The 19,340-nt window shown below is 37.7% G+C and overlaps 1 protein-coding gene across 1 annotated transcript in view; it reads left to right on the plus strand.

Annotated features, from left to right (window-relative positions):
* Positions 1–19,340, plus strand: part of TSPAN13 (tetraspanin 13) — a 31,857-nt gene that overhangs the window by 6,218 nt on the left and 6,299 nt on the right. Inside the window, exons 2-4 of the mRNA XM_072764457.1 lie at positions 16,673–16,840; positions 17,869–17,949; positions 18,784–18,897. Coding sequence (XP_072620558.1) covers positions 16,673–16,840; positions 17,869–17,949; positions 18,784–18,897 — 363 coding nt within the window. The remainder of the gene's footprint in view (positions 1–16,672; positions 16,841–17,868; positions 17,950–18,783; positions 18,898–19,340) is intronic.

Consider the following 19,340-nt stretch of genomic DNA (forward strand, 5'->3'; position numbering starts at 1 on the left):
TTCTCCATATTGTAGATAGCTTTGTGTTTGCTTTTTACTCAAGCTAAAACATTAACACCCCCCCCCTTTTTTTTTTGTTATTGTTGACAGAAGTTATAGCTTTCTCCTTGTTGGATCCTTCAGTGTGTAGCATTTCCTTTTTTTTTTTTTTTTTTTTTTTTAAATGGAGGCTAGGGGCAGCCCAGGTGGCTCAGTGGTTTAGTGCTGCTTTCAGCTCAGGGCCTGATCATGAAGCCCCGGGATCGTGTCCCACGTCAGGTTCCCTGCTTGGAGCCTGCTTCTCCCTCTGCCTGTGTTTCTGCCTCTCTCTTTCTCTCTCTCTCTCTCATGAATAAATAAAGAAAATCTTTTTTTTTTAAAGAGGCTATACTCGAAATACTCCTTGAATTTATAGAATTGGTTGCCCCCTTTTCACCAGGGGCAAAATATACCTAATGAAAACTTCATAAAAATGATAAAATAATTATATTTAATCATAGAAGGATTATGGTGCCTAAGTGGCTCAACCAGCTGAACATCTGACTTTTGATTCCAGCTCAGGTCATGATCTCAGGATTGTGAGATTGGGCTCCGCATCAGGCTCAACACTCAGTGTGGAGTCTGGGATTCTCTCTCTCTCCTTTTCCCTCTGTTCATCCCCCTGCCCTCATGCTTGCTCTCTCTAAATAAAAAAATAAAAAAAATGAAAAAAGTATTTTAAAAAAAGATAATTTATTCAAAATTAAATCTAGAAGGCAGCCAAGTATTTTAAAACTTGAAAGTCAGCGTTGGGTCAGAAAATAATAATAAGTAGGCATTACTTTTATATATCCCTGGTAGGATTAATATGTTTCTTGAAATATACTTTTATCCTCTGTTGTTAGCCAATCTTTCATATACTTCTCAGGTTTTCAAATAATGTTTCCTATAAACAAATCCACTTCCTATAATATTGTACTCTACATCCTAGTTGGCTAGGGTTTTTTACATTATTAGTCTACTATGTAATTATTAGTCCAAAATAAATATAAGATGAACCTAAATAATTTTATTTCTTCATTCCCATAATAAATATTAATTGAGCATCAAGAGCAGTAAACAAAACCAGAATGTCCTGCCTTCATGGGTCGTACATGTATGGAATGAGTAGACGATAAGCGAATAAGTAAATTACACATCAGATGGGAAGGTAAGAAAGTGCTGTGGAGAAAAATAGAGCAAGAAGAATGAAAAATAGTGAGGCTGTGGGTGAGTAGGGAGGATAAGTGTGTATTTAGTATATCGTCAGGATTAACCTGCTTGGGACGACAACCCTGGGACAAGGATTTGAAGGCAATGAAAGACAAATATCTAGGAGAAGTGTTCCAGAGAGATGGAGCTTTGAAAATATCGAGGAAGAGGAGTATTCCTGGTTTATGCAAGGGACAGAGATAAGTCCATTGTGACTGAGACTGGATGAGGGGGTGGAATGGTGTAGGATATGAGTCGGAGAAAGTGTAAGATGCAGATGATGAAGGGCCTTGAGACCACTGGACAGATTAGAGTTTCTCTACGGAGTGAAACGGGTAGCTATTGGTAGCTTTGGGTCTGATTTTTCACTTAGAGATTGTCTAGCTTCTGAATTGAGAATGGGTTATAATGGACAACAGGGGAAGTAGATCACATATAAGACTACTGCATTAATTAAGCAAGAGATGTGGAGGGTGTGGACCAGTGTGATATCAATGTAAGAGAAATAGTCCGATTTGAGGTGTATTTTGAAAGTAGGGCCAACATGTTTTCTGATGGATTGGAACAGGGCATGAGAAAAAGAGAGGAAGCACGAATTACTCATGATTTATGGCCTAAGCAACTGGCAGGATGGATCTTCTATTAATAGGAAGATTGTGGGTGGAGAAGGCTTTGGGAGGCAGAGGAGGGGTTCAGTATTAGATGTGATGCCAATCACATACTCAAATGGAGATGTCATAAAGCAGTTAGACTAACAACAATGGGGTTCAGGGGAAAGGAGTAGCTGGATGTTTAAATCCTGGGAGCTGTCAACATAGACAGTGGTATTTAGAATTAGTACTGGATGAGATCCACAGGGTAGTGAGGATAGATGGAGAAGTGCAGTCATCTGTGGAATGAACCAAGGGCCCTTTTATAGTAAGAGCTTCAGGAGACAAGAAGGAACCAGGAAAGGAGCCTGAGAAGGTAAGAGGAAAACTAGAAGTTGGTACCCTAGAAGCCAAGTGCAAGTCATTTTATGGAGACAGATTTGAACATCTGTCTCAAATGCTGCTAAGTAAGATGAGGACTAAGATTTGGTCCTTGAATTGGTCAGTGAAGTCATTGGAAAGAGCAGCTAACCTGCTTTTCATGTGACAAATGCTCTGCCCCTCAATAATATGGGGTCCTAATTACTTTTCCTCTGCTGATTGCCCAATACAGCCCTGGCATATGGTTGATGTTGAATTAACTGAACGAAAGAATCAGTGCGGGGCTATTGTGCCCATAACTCCACTTCTTATATCCCAGAACTCCACAGCAGGAAGGGGTAGGGTGCCTTTTGAACTTGGTTGGCAGCTGTGAGTGCCACCTCAAACTGGTATCTTTGGAACACGACAAGTCAAGATCCCTTACTTTTAATTCCTGTTATATAATTTCTTCTTAGCAGATGTTATGTAATATGTATATGTATTTCGTGCCTGATGAAATATCAAATCTGCTTGGCACCATGGAAAACATAAGGAAGAAAAATATGTGGCAAAGTCATTTAAGGCTTCCTTGTTTCATTTTCATTCTTCAAATGAAACAAGGAACTGAGGTCCTGGCATCAACACTAAATGTCTGGACATTTAGCAATATCTAGATTATTTATAGAATTTTCAAATTTCTACCCAGATATTTGGCATCATAGAAACACATGCTTGATCATCCCTGAGTTGTTCTGCAGTTTTTCACGTTAGGTAGAAGTTCAGAGGGATAGTTTAGCATTCAAATGTAATTGCTCATGATGAATATTAAAGCATATACAGGGAAGGTAGTCTGGGGCCTTTGCTTTTTTTATGTGTCTGTGGATGCTTGTGTACATTTTGGTGGTATAGTTCCTCTAAACCTGATTCCCATTTAAAATTTCTTACCCTCCACTACTATCACAACTTCTCTCTCCTATTTTTGTCCTGACAAAACATTTTAAAATAATTTAATACAAAATTGAATCCAGTTTTTTCAAATGTTCTATATTCCTCTTTTGTCTTCAAAGCAATTCACTTTGGTACAATTCAGATGCTAAAAAAAATGTAGAAGTAATTAGAACTATTTTAGGGATAATTCAAGTTTCTCTTTGCATCTTATTTTGAAATGTGGATTTTCATGAAAGAATGTGAATCTTTTTATTGGTTATATATAAAGAGATAATCTGAAACATTAGGCTGAATTTCTTTCCCTCAAATATTAAATCGATTAGGGAATAAGCATTTATCTGTCTTTAAAGAATAATGAGCAATATCATGAGCTCTTTCATTCAGCAGTGTATTTTGAGTACCTCTTCTCTACCAGACACTTTGCCAGGTGCTAGGAATATTAGAAAAACATGTGCCTTGCTTATATGGCACCTAAAGTATAGAAGGCTCATTAGAAGAATTTGTAGTATGGCTGGAGGTGGGGAATAGTGGCTAATGAATTACCTCCAGCAGTGATCCAGGCTCTTCACATCCTTGGATGTGTTAGCTTGGGATTTGGACTTTATTCTAAGATTAGAAACAACAGATCCCCAGCCTAGGAATGAGCAGATCCTACTGGCTTTAAAAAAAAAAAAAAAAAAAAAAGACCAAAGACCACCATATTAGGAATAGAGTCCAGCTCTAGGTAATAGAAACCCAGCTACTGCTGCTTAAAATAATCTTTATTATTTGCATGTAGGTAGATGTCCAGAAGTAGGTAGCCCAGAGCAGGGGCGTAATTGAAGGATCTTATCAGGGTCTCAGTTGTCATTGTTTACCTGCTCTACTGTTATGTAACTTTCTTCCTTTTCACCAAATTGCATTGGCAACTCTAGGCATTTTAATTTGTTCCGTTCCAGAAGAAGGATGATACTGTAAAATGCTTTTCCTTGGAAAGGTGTGTCTTGTTGAAACGGTTTTATTGAGATTGTTTACATACCATAAGCTATACATATTTACAGTATAAATTTAGTGAGTGTATATATATATATATATATATATATATATATATATATAAACCTCTGAGCCCCAATACCACATTCAAGACCTTGAACATATCTATTAGCCCCCACAGTTTGCTTATCCTCCTTTGTAATCCCTCTCTGCTGCTGCACAACCCCTGCTCCTACTGCAAGCAACCACTGACCTGCTTTGTGGTACATTTTAGTCTGGAGTTGAATTTGGTAAGTCTAGGAGGATGTTTGCAGACAGAAGATGGTGTAGGGCATTTCCCTGGGTCATTGATTTCCCTTCTTGTTTGTCCTTAGAGAGAAGTTTCTGGGAGGTCTTTTCATCTAAAAGGTAGTGCACATATTTTTAAAAGCCTATATTTAAGGTGAAGGACTTAACAGTCTATGGGAAAAAAAAAAGTCTATGTAAGGAAGGTGGTCTCAATTGTACAGGTAGATAAAATCTCTGCAAGTTTGAAGATACTAAAAAAATTTATGATAAACACATTGGAAGATGAAGCTTGTATTTATCAGAATTTTTTATGGGTCATAGATGAGCTAAAAAGAATGTGTTGACAAGAGAGCACAAACTTTTGAAAGCATACATAGAATTGGGACATCCAAATAGTTGGATTGTCAAGTATGGCTGGATCAGGGGTCTCAGAAAAGGTCAGAACTCTCTTGCTTCTTTTATATACTAGCTCAACTTGATGCTGCTTAGATTCTTTTTAAAGATACCTCTTACCATGTGCCAAGATAGCCACTGATAGACTCAGTTTTAATTGTCCTTATAGCTTGCTATGCCAGAGGAACCCATTTACTTTTCTTTCAATATTATTGTATTATGGAATGGAACATACTAATTGACACCATTGGTTTATGGACCTTCCATGGACCAATCACTGTGGATAGGAGGATGAGCAACCATGATTGATAGGCCTGTGTTGTGTGTGTCTGCTGTTAGTAATGGTCTTATGAGGCCTGTGAAACACTGTGATTGAGGTTTACAAGAGATGAGTATTCTGGGTTATCAAGGCAACACATGGCTATTACAGAGGCCATTCCTCTTTTGGACAGTAATTTGGTTCTTTTGTTCCTAATTCTAGAATAGTCTAGCAACGTCATCATTTTAAAAGTTTAGCGTAGTGGCCTAATATTCCAACACACTCCTAAGCTAGATTATAAAGATCATTATGCACAGCGTATGTTTTTCTTTGTTCTCTCATGGCGTTGCATGTATCCATAAGTGTACAAACACGTGTTTATTAGTTTTAAAAAAAGGTTATGTGCAAGAGTGATGTTAAACACTTTAAATTCTTGCTCCCTTACTCTGGGCCGTGCACTGTGCCCTTTTGTGTGAATGTAGGTGTATGTGACAACATTTCTAGGTTGGGTAAAAGGAAAATAAAAGGCACAAAATAAGCTAGCATTTGGTAGTTAACTGATAGAAAAGTCCTATGAGTAGAAGACTTCACTGTTCTTTTTTAAGTGGCTATCCAGCGAGGTTTCCTAGGGAGTAAGTTAAAGAGATGCTATGCAAACCCACAAGAATCTGGCTACAAAGGAAGAACTACATTTTATGCATTATAATGTTGTTGTTAGTATTATATCTCAGTGTTAACAATTACTTAAATATAATGCTATGCACTATGATAGGGCTCTACAGGGAGAAAAAAAAATGCACCAGGCAGAAAGTTTGCCACAGTTCTGGCCTCTGTCATTGGGCATGTAATTTTGCTACTCAGATTTATCATCTGTAAAATGGAAGAGAACAGATCACTGGCCAGATAGCTTTGTGTCTTGGTGTTCTCTGAGTTTGTGCTGTTATGTGGGCCCTGGTTGGCAATTGCTGTGTCCCTTCTACAAGAATCTTACTCAGAATCCATCCCTGTGTGAACTGTTGCTTCTGCCACCACCTTCTCCTCTCAGGACTTGCTTGGGAAAGTAAAGCCAGTCATAGATACTTTTCTAAGTGTGCTTTTTCCATTAGAGCTCTTAGAATCTCTCATTTTAGAAGTTCTTTCTATATGACACACTTCTCTTTGTTTTAAAGCAAAAACAAGAAAGGTTGGTGCTTCCTGCTCATAAAAACATTGCTATCAACAAGTTAACAGATCCATAATCTGTTTTTATCAGTATTCTGTCTCCCAAAGGAAGGAAACTATTTGTCATAGGTCTAAATTTACTTTCTATTACAATTGGTCTCATAGGAAACTGTTGTTATTATTGAACAAAGGATTCTTGCAGTTCCTTTGTCTACCAAGTCTAGTAACAAACTTAGGCTTTTGAGTTATGCAGTTAGAATTAATTTTATTGGCATTAATAATTTTTAGATCACTAGTTTGGAAGACTTCATATAGCCCTATTCTCTTCAAAATTACAAACCAACCATAACATATAATTACCACTACTCAGAAATAGTTTCATTACTATCTTTAAAGGGCTTCTTTTCAGTAAAAGTTAAAGAAACTCTGATAAGCAAATTTAATTACAGATATATCAGAAAAGTTTGGGTGCTCTTTCTAATTTTAAAAACTAATTTTGAATACTTGAGGGCTTTGTGTTGCAATATATTAGAAACATTAGCCACACAGAACATAACATTTATTTTTTTTTCAATTATTTTGTTAAAAAACTAACAAATTTGGGGATTTTTGGAAAATTGACTAGCTCAAATAAGTTTATGTTTGGATAGTTTTATCGTTGTGGTCATAACTGCAAAATTTATTTGGGATTGGACAGTTAACTCTGTGTTCTCTTCCACCTTACAAAGAGAATGTGTATTTGTGTGTTTGTCAACATGCCTGTGCTTGGGAGTTGGGTTCAAGAAAGAGAGACAGGGTGGTGTTTTTTTCCCACGTGAGACCATCCAAGTGTGATCGATCCAGAGCTTTGCTTTCTGTTATAAGTCAGTAGAGCTATTACAGTTATTGGCTACTGCCTTCAAGTGTATACCACCTTCGTCTGAAAGCCTTCCTTTTTCCTAAATGGGAGCACATCATAGGAGAGAATGTAGACAGTCTTTGAAAAAGCAGAGATGAAAATTAATATGGAATATTTGAGAGATGAATGAGAATATCTTGATTTATGTGGCTGTGTTTGAGGAATAAGGGAAACAAAGGCTGGATGAGGAAAGTTGGATCAATTTACAGAGGAAAGCAAAGCAGGAGAAGTTAGAGTTGGTGCCGTGGTGAGAAAGGAGCTTTTCAAGATTGGCTTTATTTGAGAACTATTTCATGTGCAGGGAAAATATTATGTGGACTCCTGTGAACCCAACAGGCTGATTCCTAAGATGCCAGTGTTTTGCCACATATCCCTTTTTTTTTTTTTTTGGAAGTTAGGTGAACACAGTTCAAGGCCCGTGCCATCCCCTTTCCCATTTTTCCCCTTCTCAAAAGTTGTCATTGTCCTAAAATCAACATCTGTTGTTTCCATGCACATTTATATATTTCGGACAATTTGACCTATTAGTCAACTACAAAGAATATAAGGTGACTTTTCTGGGATGCCTATGTAGCTCTTGATTTCAGCTCAGGTCATAATCTGAGATTCATGAGATGGAGCCTGGTGTCTGGCTCTGCACAGGGTGTGGAGCCTGCTTAAGATGCTTTCTCTCCCCCCCCCCCCCTTAAAAGACATAAATAAGGTGACTTTTTGTGTGTTTAAAAATTAAGTGGTATGTCTTACCGTATTTATGTAATTTACTTCATTTGTTTGAAATTTATTGATTTAATAGAAAGACCAAAATCATTTGTATTCTGTGTGATCACGTCAGAGTTTACAAATGTCATAGTTATGGTTTCTGAGGTTGTTGAACATTTTTTACTGCGACACACAAGGCTGCAGCAAAATCCTGACGTATGATGTCTAGTTGGGGACATGGGTATTTCTTTTGGGTATTATTCTAGAAGCAGAATTGCTGGCTTAGTATGGGATACATATTTTTAATTTTCCTAGCTGCTGCCAGCTTGTTCCATGAAGTGGCTATAAAAATTTATGCTTGTATTTCAATGAGTTCTAAATTCTCCACATCTTTGGTGGCATCAGGCTTAATTTTTCCATTCTGGTGCATATGAGGTGATTTCCCATTGTTCTGATTTTTGTTTTTCTGTTATATAATGAGATTTAACATCTTTCAGGTATTGATTGTCTTTAGGATGATTCTTTGGTGAATTGTCTCTTATTACCTTTGGCTACTTTACTGTGTGCTTTTTGTCCTTTTAAATGGATTTGTCCTTTTAAATGGATATATATATATATGCTGGAAATAGCCTCTAGTTCTAGGCTTTCCTACATTTGTCTGATGATTTTTATTATATAGAATTCGAAAATTTTAATGTGTATAGTGTGATAGGTAGAACACAGGATCTGCAGCCATACAGCCTGGGATCATATCCCAATTCTAACCCTTCCTTACTATGTACTTTTGGCCAAGTTACTTAACATCTCTCTGCATCATGTTCCTTATCTGGAAAATGGAGGCAGTAGTATTGCCTACCTCTTAGGGTTATTGTGAAGATGATATTGGTTATTGAATGTAAAGCATTTAGAATACCTCCTTGCATGTAGTAAACACTACATTAGTATGATACTTGATTTGGGGGGTTTTGTGTAAGAAGTTTTTCTTTAACTACAAAGTCAAAACATTTTTCTGTTTTGTCCGAAAAGTTTAAGTTTTGCTTTTATATTTAGGGTTTAAATCAATGGTGTGAGGTAGGGACTACTATTCTTTTCAAAATGCTTAGGTAATTGTCACAAGGGTATTTATTTTTTTCTTTTAGATTATTTATTTGAGATACAGAGGATGAGAGAGAGAGAGAGAGAGAGAGAGAGAGAGGCAGAGGGAGAAGCAGGCTCCATGCAGGGAGCCCGATGTGGGACTCGGGTCTCCAGAATCACACCCTGGGCCGAAGGTGGCGCTAAACCGCTAAGCCACTGGGGCTGCCAACAAGGCTATTAATTAAAGCCACCTCTTTCCCTACTGATTTGGAATTCTGTCACCTTCAAAGCCTACACTGTTGGCTTATTTAGATCGGTGTCAACTACTTGATTTTGATTATTGAACATTTGTAATAAATTGTGATATTTGGATTTTTAACTTATTTTTTAGTTTTATTTCTAGGTTTAATTTTATTAATTAAAAAAAATTAGGGGCACCTGGGTGACTCAGTAAGTTAGGAGGCTGCCTTCTGCTCAGGTCATGATCACAGGGTCCTGAGATCAAACCCCACATCAGGCTCCCTTTTCATGGGGAATCTGTTTTACCCTCTCCCTCTGCCCTTCCTGCTGCTCTCACACTCCCTCAAATAAATAAATACAATCTTAAAATATAAAATGAAATAACCTGTCCAAAATATGTAGAGCCAGGTAGGCCCAGGTTTTGCAGAGCATGGTGAAAGCAACAACAAAGAGAGAGCCCAGGATGGTTGCTTGTAAGCACTGACAAAGGTTGATTTGCTACTAAGAGCATTTCTTATGCATGGTGCTGGTGACACTGCAGCTGGGTTAAGAAAGAGTGGAGAAGACACAGCCTTTCTTTCTTTCTTTCTTTCTTTCTTTCTTTCTTTCTATCTATTTATTTCAGCCTATTTAGTCTTAAAAATGTTCTTAGCCCTTTGGCGACAGGTAACATTTATTCTTTCATGAAAATTAATGGATTATTGTATCAAGTTCCACCCAAAAATATCTTAGAGACTGACTAGCAATACATTGAATTTGTAGGCTAAATTGGAGGTGAATTGATGCTTCATTATAATGTTTCCACTCATGAACATGTTATATCTCTTCATTTAATGCAGTTTTTTGGAGTGTTTTTAGATTTTATTTATTCATGAGGGACACGCAGAGAGAGTTAGAGACATAGGCACAGGAAGAAGCAGGCTACCCACTGGGAGCCTGATGCAAGACTCAATCCCAGGATCACAACCTGAGCTGAAGGCAGATGCTCAACCTCTGAGCCACCCTGGTGTCCCTAATGCAGGTTTTTATGTTCTTCAATTAATTCCACAATTTTCCCCATGAAGGTCTTCTACTACTTTTCTTAGATTTACTTATATGTACCTGAGATTTACAGGGCCTATTATGAATCACATTGTTAAAAAAATTAGAAAGTCTTGGGGGAGTGCATTAGCATGTTATTGACATTTGTATAGTGTTCCTATTTATAGTAACTTTTCTTATTTTTACCAGTTTTAATATTTGCAGTCTCTTGGATTTCCCATGTGGATACTCCTATTATTATGAATAATGACAGCTGTGCTTCCTCATCTTTAATTTTCACTCTTACTCAGTTGTCTAAGATCTCCACTGCAACACTGAAGAGAAAGCGTGATAGCACCCTGGTCTTACTCCTGAAATTTGAAGGAAATGTTTCTCACGTTTTATCATTGAGTATGATTTTTTGCTTTGGGTTTTTGATAGCTATTCTTCATCAGTTAAGGACATTTTGGGGACTTATGTTCTTTTTCTTAAAAAAGTAATTTTGTCAAAGGCCTAATTTTTCTTTTTTTTTCTTTTTTCTTTTTTTCTTTTTTTTTCTTTTTTTTTTCTTTTTTTTTTTAAAGGAAGCTTGATTTATCTTTCCTATAATATCTTTCTCTTCTTTCTACTTTCTTTGGCTTTGCTCTGTTTGGCTCTTTTTCAAGTGTCTCTCTCTTTTTTAAAAGATTTTTATTTATTTATTTGAGAGAGAGAACAGGACAGGGCATGAGCAGAGAGGAGAGGGAGAAGCAGGCTCCATGCTGAGTAGGGAGCCTGATCCCAGGACCCTGGAATCATGACCTGAGCCAAAGACAGACTCTTAACCGACTGAGCCACCCAGGTGCCGTTCAAGTCTCATTTTTAAATATAGTTTTGTTTTGTCTATATTGTTTTTTATTTTTTATCTTTTTAGTCAGTTTAAACATAATTTTAGTCTCATTTGGTTAATTCTATTACCTAAACGTCTTGAGGGCTCTAACTCTTGTGCTGTGTCTGTTGTATCCCTCTACTGGAAAATTTCTTTTTTCTTATGTGTTTTGTGATTTTTGATAGAAAAATTTTTACTTTTTTCTTCGGGAATGGTGTGAGGGCTAGGATTTGCAAATGTCCCTCCTGAACCATCTTGGATTTGCTTCTGTGAGTTTTCCTTCTCTAAATCCCATCACTGCCTTTGATTAGCTTTTATCTAACTTGCTTGGCTTGAAGCTTCCTGCATGCCTGGCTAGTGACATTTAGACTCCAGACATTTAGACTCCAGACTTTCAAAGCTTAGAGTTTCTCTTTGTTGCAAAAAGCTTTTAGAAGGCACTTGGAAATCTTTGTTATCATCCTGGGGGTGGTGGTGTAGTTTTTGTATAATACTGAAAATACAGCTTTCTAGAAAAGCTCGTTATGTAAGGGTCTTAGTTCTCCTTCCCAGTCCTGCCTGGTTTGAAACTCAAGTCCCTCCTCTTCAAGGACTGTTCTGGTTGACAGACTCCTTTCTATGCTTGCCATCCAGAAATATTGCTCTCCTGCCCTCCCACCCTACCCCACCCCACCAGTTGTATGCTTACAGTCCTGACTTTGCATTTCCCCTTCCTTTCTGGCCTATAAGACTTTCCTATAGTTTCTTGGTGCTCAGGTATATATTTAAATAAAATATTATAATCTTTTTCAATATTTTAAAGTATTTGCAGGAAGGAAGATTCTATGGTAGCTCAGTTGCCCATGACCCTAGGACCTTCTAAGGTAGGCTCAATAATATCCCTTTGCCCCCAAAGGGGCACATCCTAATCTTTGGATATGGATTGTTATGTTACATAGCAAAAGGAACTTTGAAATGTGATTAGGCATTTGGAGATGGGACGATTAATCTGGACTATCTGGGAAAGCCCTATGTAATCACAAAGGTCCTTTTAAGAGGGATGCAGGAGGGCTCTACTCGAAGAAAGAGATGTGCTTAGGGAAACGGGTTGTACACTAGGATTTGAATATACTATGCTGCTGGCTTTGAAGATGGAAGAAGTGGTTGCAGGCAATGGAATGCAAGTGTCTTCCAGAAGGTGGAAAAAGCAAAGAAAGGGATTGGCCCAAGAGCTTCCAGAAGGAATGCAGCCTTATTGACATTGTGATTTAGCTTAGTAAGACCCATGTTGGACTTCTGACCTCTAGAATTGCAGCAGAATAAATTTGTGTTGTTTAAGCCACTACACTGGTGGTAATTTGCTAAAGTGACAATAGGAAACTGATATACTTTCTTCAGTGTTTTTACAGGAGTGCTTGGTATTAGTGATAAGGATAGACTGACAACAATGGTAGAGACGTAGTGGAGTGAACTTGGTGAAAAATACTTCTAACAGAGAGGTCTATTGATGGGAGTATCCTCTTTTTTCTCTTACTTAAAAAAAAATAATCAGGGACACCTGGATGGCTCAGCCGTTAAAGCGTCTGCCTTTGGCTTAGGGCGTGAACCTGGGGATCCGGGATCGAGTCCCACATCAGGCTCCCTGCATGGAGCCTGCTTCTCCCTCTGCCTGTGGCTCTGCCCCTCTCTCTCTCTCTCTGTCTCTCATGAGTAAATAAATAAAATCTTTAAAAAAAAATCAGCAGAGAAACTTGTATATACTTTAGATAATGTTTTCAATAATAGCATAATGCCTAATCTGAGACCTGGAATTTCTTATTGATATGATAAAGTATCCCTTTCTTTCAGCTGTAGATGTTGTTTTTCAAAAGGGAAAAGATTTTCATTATTAAGGAGGCTGTAAGTTGGTAACAGAGCAGAAGACAATTTTCTCATTTTGCTGAGATGTTGTTGAGATCTAAATAAAGGATTTGGTCTTGTAGGAGGGTGCTGATAGGGATACCTGAATACTTCAGCTGCATGGTAGGATTCTCTTAGTGGTAAAATATAGGACAGCTTTCTGTAACAGAGGTTCCTGACTTGTCCAGTGCTCACTGTGTGAATTGTTCTGTATTAGTTTCCTAGGGTTTCTTTGACAGATTACCACAAACATGGTGGCTTAAACACAATAGAAATTTATTCCTGCAGTTGAGGAGACCAGAAGTCCAAAATGAAAGTACCATCAGGGTTGCACTCTCTTTGAGAGCCCTGGGGGAGAAGCTGTTCCTTGCCTCTTCTATCTTCGGCTGCTGTTGGCATTCCTTGGCTTGGAGCCATACCACCCTCTGCCTATGTTGTTACATGGCTGTCTCCTCCCTGAGTGTCTTCTTCTCCTTCTCTCTTACAAGGATACTTGTGATGACCTTTAGAGTCTACCTGATAATTCAGGATAAGCTCTTCCTTTTAAGATTATTAATTTAGTCACCTCTCTTGCTATATAAAATAATATTTACAAAATATTTTATATTCTTTCATTATATATATTTATTATAAATAATAGTTATATTCTCTTCTTTTGTTCTATAAGGTCATATTCACAGTATGGTCATTTTTTTCAGCCTACTACCTGTGCCTTTACTATTTCTATGCAGTCTTTGGCCTATTCTGTTTATCTGGACTTTTTGGATTATTGTTCTGTCCTCCAACCCATCTTGTAAAAGTACTGGTAAAGCAATTTTTTGTCCCATTATAATTTTTTATTCTCTCCTACACTGACTTCTAGAGCAAGGGTCAGCAAACTGGCTGATGGGTCACATCCATTCCACTGCCTGTTATTGTATACCTGCCAACTAAGAATGGTTTTATATTTTTAAATGATTAAAAAAAATCAAAGGAAGAATAATATTTTGGTGCACATTAAAATCACATGAATTTAAATTTCAGTATCTGTAAATAAAGTGTTATTGGAACACAGCCCTGCTCATTCGTTTGCTGTTGCTTTTGTGTTACAATAGCAGAGTTGAACAGTTGTGGCAGAGGCCTCTTGTATGATCCACAAGGGTAAATGATAAATATCTGACCTTTTACAGAGGAAAGTTGCCAACCTTTTTTCTAGTAGGGATATTTTTGTCTCTGGCTTTTAGTGTGTAGTGGGCACCAGTCATTTGCTGTTGAATATTTGACTTGTAAGAATTTCGTTAATATAGTAAGGATTTGGTATGATTCCCAAAAGAATTTTTTTAAACTATGAGGTTAGAAGAATTGTAATTACTGTATTATTCATTCTTCTGATCTTTTTTGGCTCTAAGACTCAGAGAGAGTGATAATCCTGCTTCCAAATTTAATTGAATTAGGAAATAAGCATCAGACTCAGGAATTAAGGTTGGCAAGTGTGCTGGTTAATTTCGTGTGTCTATTTGGCTAGGCTGTGGTGCCCAAATGTTTGGTTGAATGCTAGTGTAGCTATTGATTTGAAGGTATTTTTTAGACTGAACATTTACACTCAATTGACTTTAAGTAAAGCAGATTACTCCCATTGTGGTATGCCTCATCCAATCAGTTGAAAACCTTAAGAACAAAAACAGAGGTTTCCTAAGGAAGACAGAATTGTGTTTCAAGACTGGATCATGGAAGACCTGCCTGAATTATCAATCTGCTGTCCTCCTCCAAAGTTTGGACATGCTGGTCCCACAATTGCATGACCCGATTCCTTAAAATAAATCTCTATTTCTAAGTACATATCCTGTTCTTTTTCTGTGGAGAACCCTGACTGATACAGCCAGTTACTCTGATGTGTTGAAAATATGGAACACCTTCAGCATTTGGTCCTGTGGTGCAGTGCGGATGCTGAGGTGAAGGCCTGTCCTCGCATCCTCTTACCTTCTTTCACTTGTGGAGGGAAACATGCTATATTTGGATAACACAGAGTCAGGAATAAGCTTGCTGGTGGTGGAGCAAAGGACTTTTTCTCAACCCAAGATAGCTGGAAGTCATGAGAAGATGGAGAGTGAAGAGATAGAAACGAGACAGAAGCAAATGGACCTGCTGATAAGGAGCATGTAAGAAAATGAGAGGGACCAAACAATTTCTGGGTGGCAGTTTCTGAGAATTTCTTCCCTTCTCCCACTGAGAACAAAGGTTTCTGGTTATACTAGCTGCAGTGGAGAACACTAAGTCCATGTAACTCCCTAACTTGGTTCTGTCATGCTACAGACAGTTTCTTTCCTTCTCAAGATCTGCTTGATAATCAATGGATAAAAATACAAATAGATGGAGTTGTCTGGTGGCTCAGTTGGTTGAGCATCTGCCTTCGGCTCAGGTCATGATCCCAACGTCCTGGGATCGAGCCCCAGAGCCCTATGTCGGGCTCCCTCCTCAGCGGGGAGCCTCCTTCTCCTTCCCTCTGCCCTTCCCTCTGCTTCTGCTTGTGCTTTCTCCCATGCATGCTTTCTTTTCTCAAATAAATAAAATCTTAAAAAAAAACCCAATAGTTGTTCTATTTGTCAATATTTCAGTTTTACTTGTATCTGTACACATGTAAGAAGTTGGAGATACTAAAATATTTAAAATTTGTGTTCCTACACTATGATTACATGTATAAAAACTTAGATATTTGAGTAAAAATCCATTTGAGTGAATGGTGATTTATATCTTGAAACAACGTTTATTGGGTCTTGAAGTGGTGCTAGAAAGTATATTTTAGGTATTTTGATGCCTTTCAACTGTGTATGGTTCTGTCATCCACTCAGTCCAGGAAATGGTTGACTCTCAGTTGAAGATATTGCCTGGTTCCTGTCCCACAGCCTCACCCCCAGCCCTCCCACATACCTGTTTCAGCTTTATCTTCTATCACTTCATCATAATCTTTACATGGCATGCTCTTTATTTGCTATTCTAAAGAAATAATCATAACTTTGTTTTACAGGTAATGACTGACTTTGAGGCATGCATCCTGCCTCTTGGTTTTATTTTACCAGTATATAAATATATGGAGTATAAAATAGTTTTGTCTTGCTCAGAATACCACTGTACTCAAAATAGCTGAAATGTTTCACATTGTCCTACAGGTTTGAATAATCTCTCTCTGAATTCTAATAGGATGCATGGTGACACTGAAAGCAATTGTTTTCAACACTTTGAGAAATTTTTGACTGCGAGGCCCGGGTTCCATGATAGGTACTGGGGATACAGACAGGCGAGAAATGGGGCCTTCCTCCCAAGGTTCTCCCAGTCTCCTAGGAGAGACAGGCTTGGCAACAGAAGGAGAGTGTGATGAGGGGAACAATGGAACTATCTTTGAAGAACCGTTTACAGGGGATGAGGAAGGCATCACAGAGGTTACAGTCTGCCTGAGTTTGAAGGAAACACAAGTGATTTCCATGTGAAGTAATCAATAAGTTGGACTGAGATATTGGCATCTAGGAGTTTTACATGTGCCATGATTTCAAAAGCTTAGGTAGAAATTATTTAGGCTTAGTAAACCAGATGACCTCTGAGGCTTCATAATAATTTCATAGATGATTATTAGTTTTTTTTTTAAAGCATGACTGAGGATTAATTTGTTAATACAGTACAATACTATCTACTAAGATCTTGTGTGTACTCTAGTATTGAGTATGAGTAGTCATTTGTAAGATACTGAGAAGTATTCTTGATGTTATATAAATTAATATTTTCTTTCCCTCTTTCTCTTCCCCCTGTCCCATCCCTTGCCCATTTGGTTGTTTTTGCAGTTGGTTAGTCTGTTGCTAATTGGAATCGCAGCATGGGGCATTGGTTTTGGGCTGATTTCGAGCCTCCGAGTGGTTGGTGTGGTCATTGCAGTGGGCATCTTCCTGTTCCTGATTGCATTGGTGGGGCTGATTGGAGCGGTAAAACACCATCAAGTGTTGCTTTTTTTTGTATCCTTTTTTAAAAGAGAATTTTTACTCCAATTGAGTTTGTTCTTAACGTTTATTGATTATTCTTTTGGTAATTACAACTGATTTAGAATTATCATTAGGAAATTGTCAGGGAGGGGACCTGGGTGGCTCAGCGGTTGAGCGCCTGCCTTCAGCCCAGGGCGTGATCCTGGAGTCCTGCATTGGCTTCCTGTGTGGAGCCTGCTTCTCCCTCTGCCCGTGTCTCTGCTGGTCTCTCTCTGTCTCTCATGAATAAATAATAAAAATCTTAAAAAAAAAATTGTCAGGGAGTAACTCTTAGCATGCCCTATGTGTATTTGTTTAACATTAGGAATGTTTCTTAGGGTGAAATTATTATTATTTTAATTTATTTTTTAAAGATTTTATTTATATATTCATGAGAGACACGCACAGAGAGAAGCAGAGACATAAGCAGAGGGAGAAGAAGGCTCCATGCAGGGAGCCTGATGTGGGACTCCATCCCAGATCACGCCCTGAGCCAAAGGCAGTCGCTCAACCACTGAGCCACCCAGGCGTCCCAGGTGAAATTACTGTATATGTTCCCACTTTATCCTTTGCACATCATGAAGAATGTATTCTGCAAATTCAGTATAATCCTATTTATATATTGCAAATTTGGAGTTAAATTGAATTGATTCAGTGACCTCTAGATCCTTTCCAGAAGGTTAATATGTGGTTGAGAATTTCAATGATTCGTTTTTAGATTTTAATATTAAGAAACCTTAAATATATTTATCTATATTTATTTGTTTTATATATGTAAGAATTTTTATTTTAATCTAAATGAAATTCTAACAGATCAGCTTTTAGTTAAATATTAGTATTTTTTATTATGAAATATCTACAGTGTATTAATGAAAATAATAATCGAGTGTGTTCTCGGTGAACTTTCTCCAGGTGCCATTTGTTCTGTTTTCTGGTTGAATTCCTTCTAGTACATTCTGAAGTTGTCAGTACCTCTATTTTATGTTAAGAATATTGAGAAATGCCTTAACTTGAATTCTCAGTACATGATTATTCTCTTACTTGTATTTATCGTCCAGTTTTCTGTATCATGTGCTTGCTTAGCCCTGAACGAGGAGCAACAGGTAAGCAAATATTTTTTTTCTTTTACTTTATTATGCCTCATAGTATGTGTAGGAAAAATGGGGGAGAAAAGATTGGGATATAAGATAATTCCTTCTTGCTCAGAATGGCATTTCACTGTTCACAGCTAAAATCTGTTGTTACTGGTTGCATTAGTGGGACTGATTGGAGCCCTGAAACATCATCAGGTGTTGCTATTTTTTTTTTGCATCCTTGAAGTGAAATTTTCTCTTCATTGGGTAAAAAGTGCTACTAGTAAAAGATGTTCATGTTCACCCAGTCTTTTCCCACCACTATACAATGAAATGTTTGAGATTCCATTCTAGCAATGACACTTTCCAAACTCTTAATCTGTAAAAGTATATGCATCTCGGTTTATGGCAGTGGAAAATGTGTCTTGTTTCAGTCTAACAATCTTTTGAACTAAGTGCTTCTTTTTTTTTTTTTTTAAGATTTTATTTATTTATTCATGAGAGAGGCAGAGACACAGGCAGAGGGAGAAGCAGGCTCCATGCAGGGAGCCTGACGTGGGACTCGATCCTGGGTCCCCAGGATCACACCCTGGGTTGAAGGCGGCGCTAAACTGCTGAGCCACCCAGGCTGCCCCTAAGTGCTTCTTTTTAAATGCATGTAAAAATTAAGACTTTTCATTCTTAAGATAGAAATGGTGCTTTCCCTTTTGTTACAAATTTAGGTATTACCCTTTGAAAACTTTTAATCATCTTACAAAGAGTATTTATTAAGGTACATTAGTTATTAAAAGTTGCAGGCTCTAGTTTTATACATTTTGTGCAGGGGTAACACATTTTAATGTATATATTAAATACATTTTCTAGGGTCAGCTTCTGGAAGTTGGTTGGAACAATACAGCAAGTGCTCGAAATGACATCCAGAGAAATTTAAACTGCTGTGGGTTTCGAAGTTTTAACCCAAATGACACTTGTCTGGCTGTAAGTACAAAATATAAAATACTTTTTGGAGATGTATTACATACAACAAATAATGATTAACATGAAAGAAATGGAATTTCTGTTGCTGAGTTGTATTTTTACAATGCTTTGCATATACCTATATCATATTCCGTGTATACTATTGTATCATTTGTCTATTCTCGAGTATCTTCTCGTGAGAGTACTAAATATTCCAGAGACGGCCAGACATAGGTGCTTGTGGTACTTTACCCCTAATTCCTTTCCCATTCAATTCCTCCAGGAACAAGTTGTGAAAGAAAAATAAGCAGATTAGCCTTAGAGATACAGAAGAGCTGTGTAAATAACTTGGTTTTGAAGCAGGGTAGTAGGAGAGTAGTGTATTCAAATCTTTGGGCTCCAGTTAAACATCCCCAGCAGGGAGGATACATGGGACCTAACTCCCTTCTTCCCCATGACAACTT

The sequence above is a fragment of the Vulpes vulpes genome, chromosome 7 (assembly GCF_048418805.1).
Source record: "Vulpes vulpes isolate BD-2025 chromosome 7, VulVul3, whole genome shotgun sequence".
In the NCBI taxonomy this organism is placed as follows: Eukaryota; Metazoa; Chordata; class Mammalia; order Carnivora; family Canidae; genus Vulpes; species Vulpes vulpes.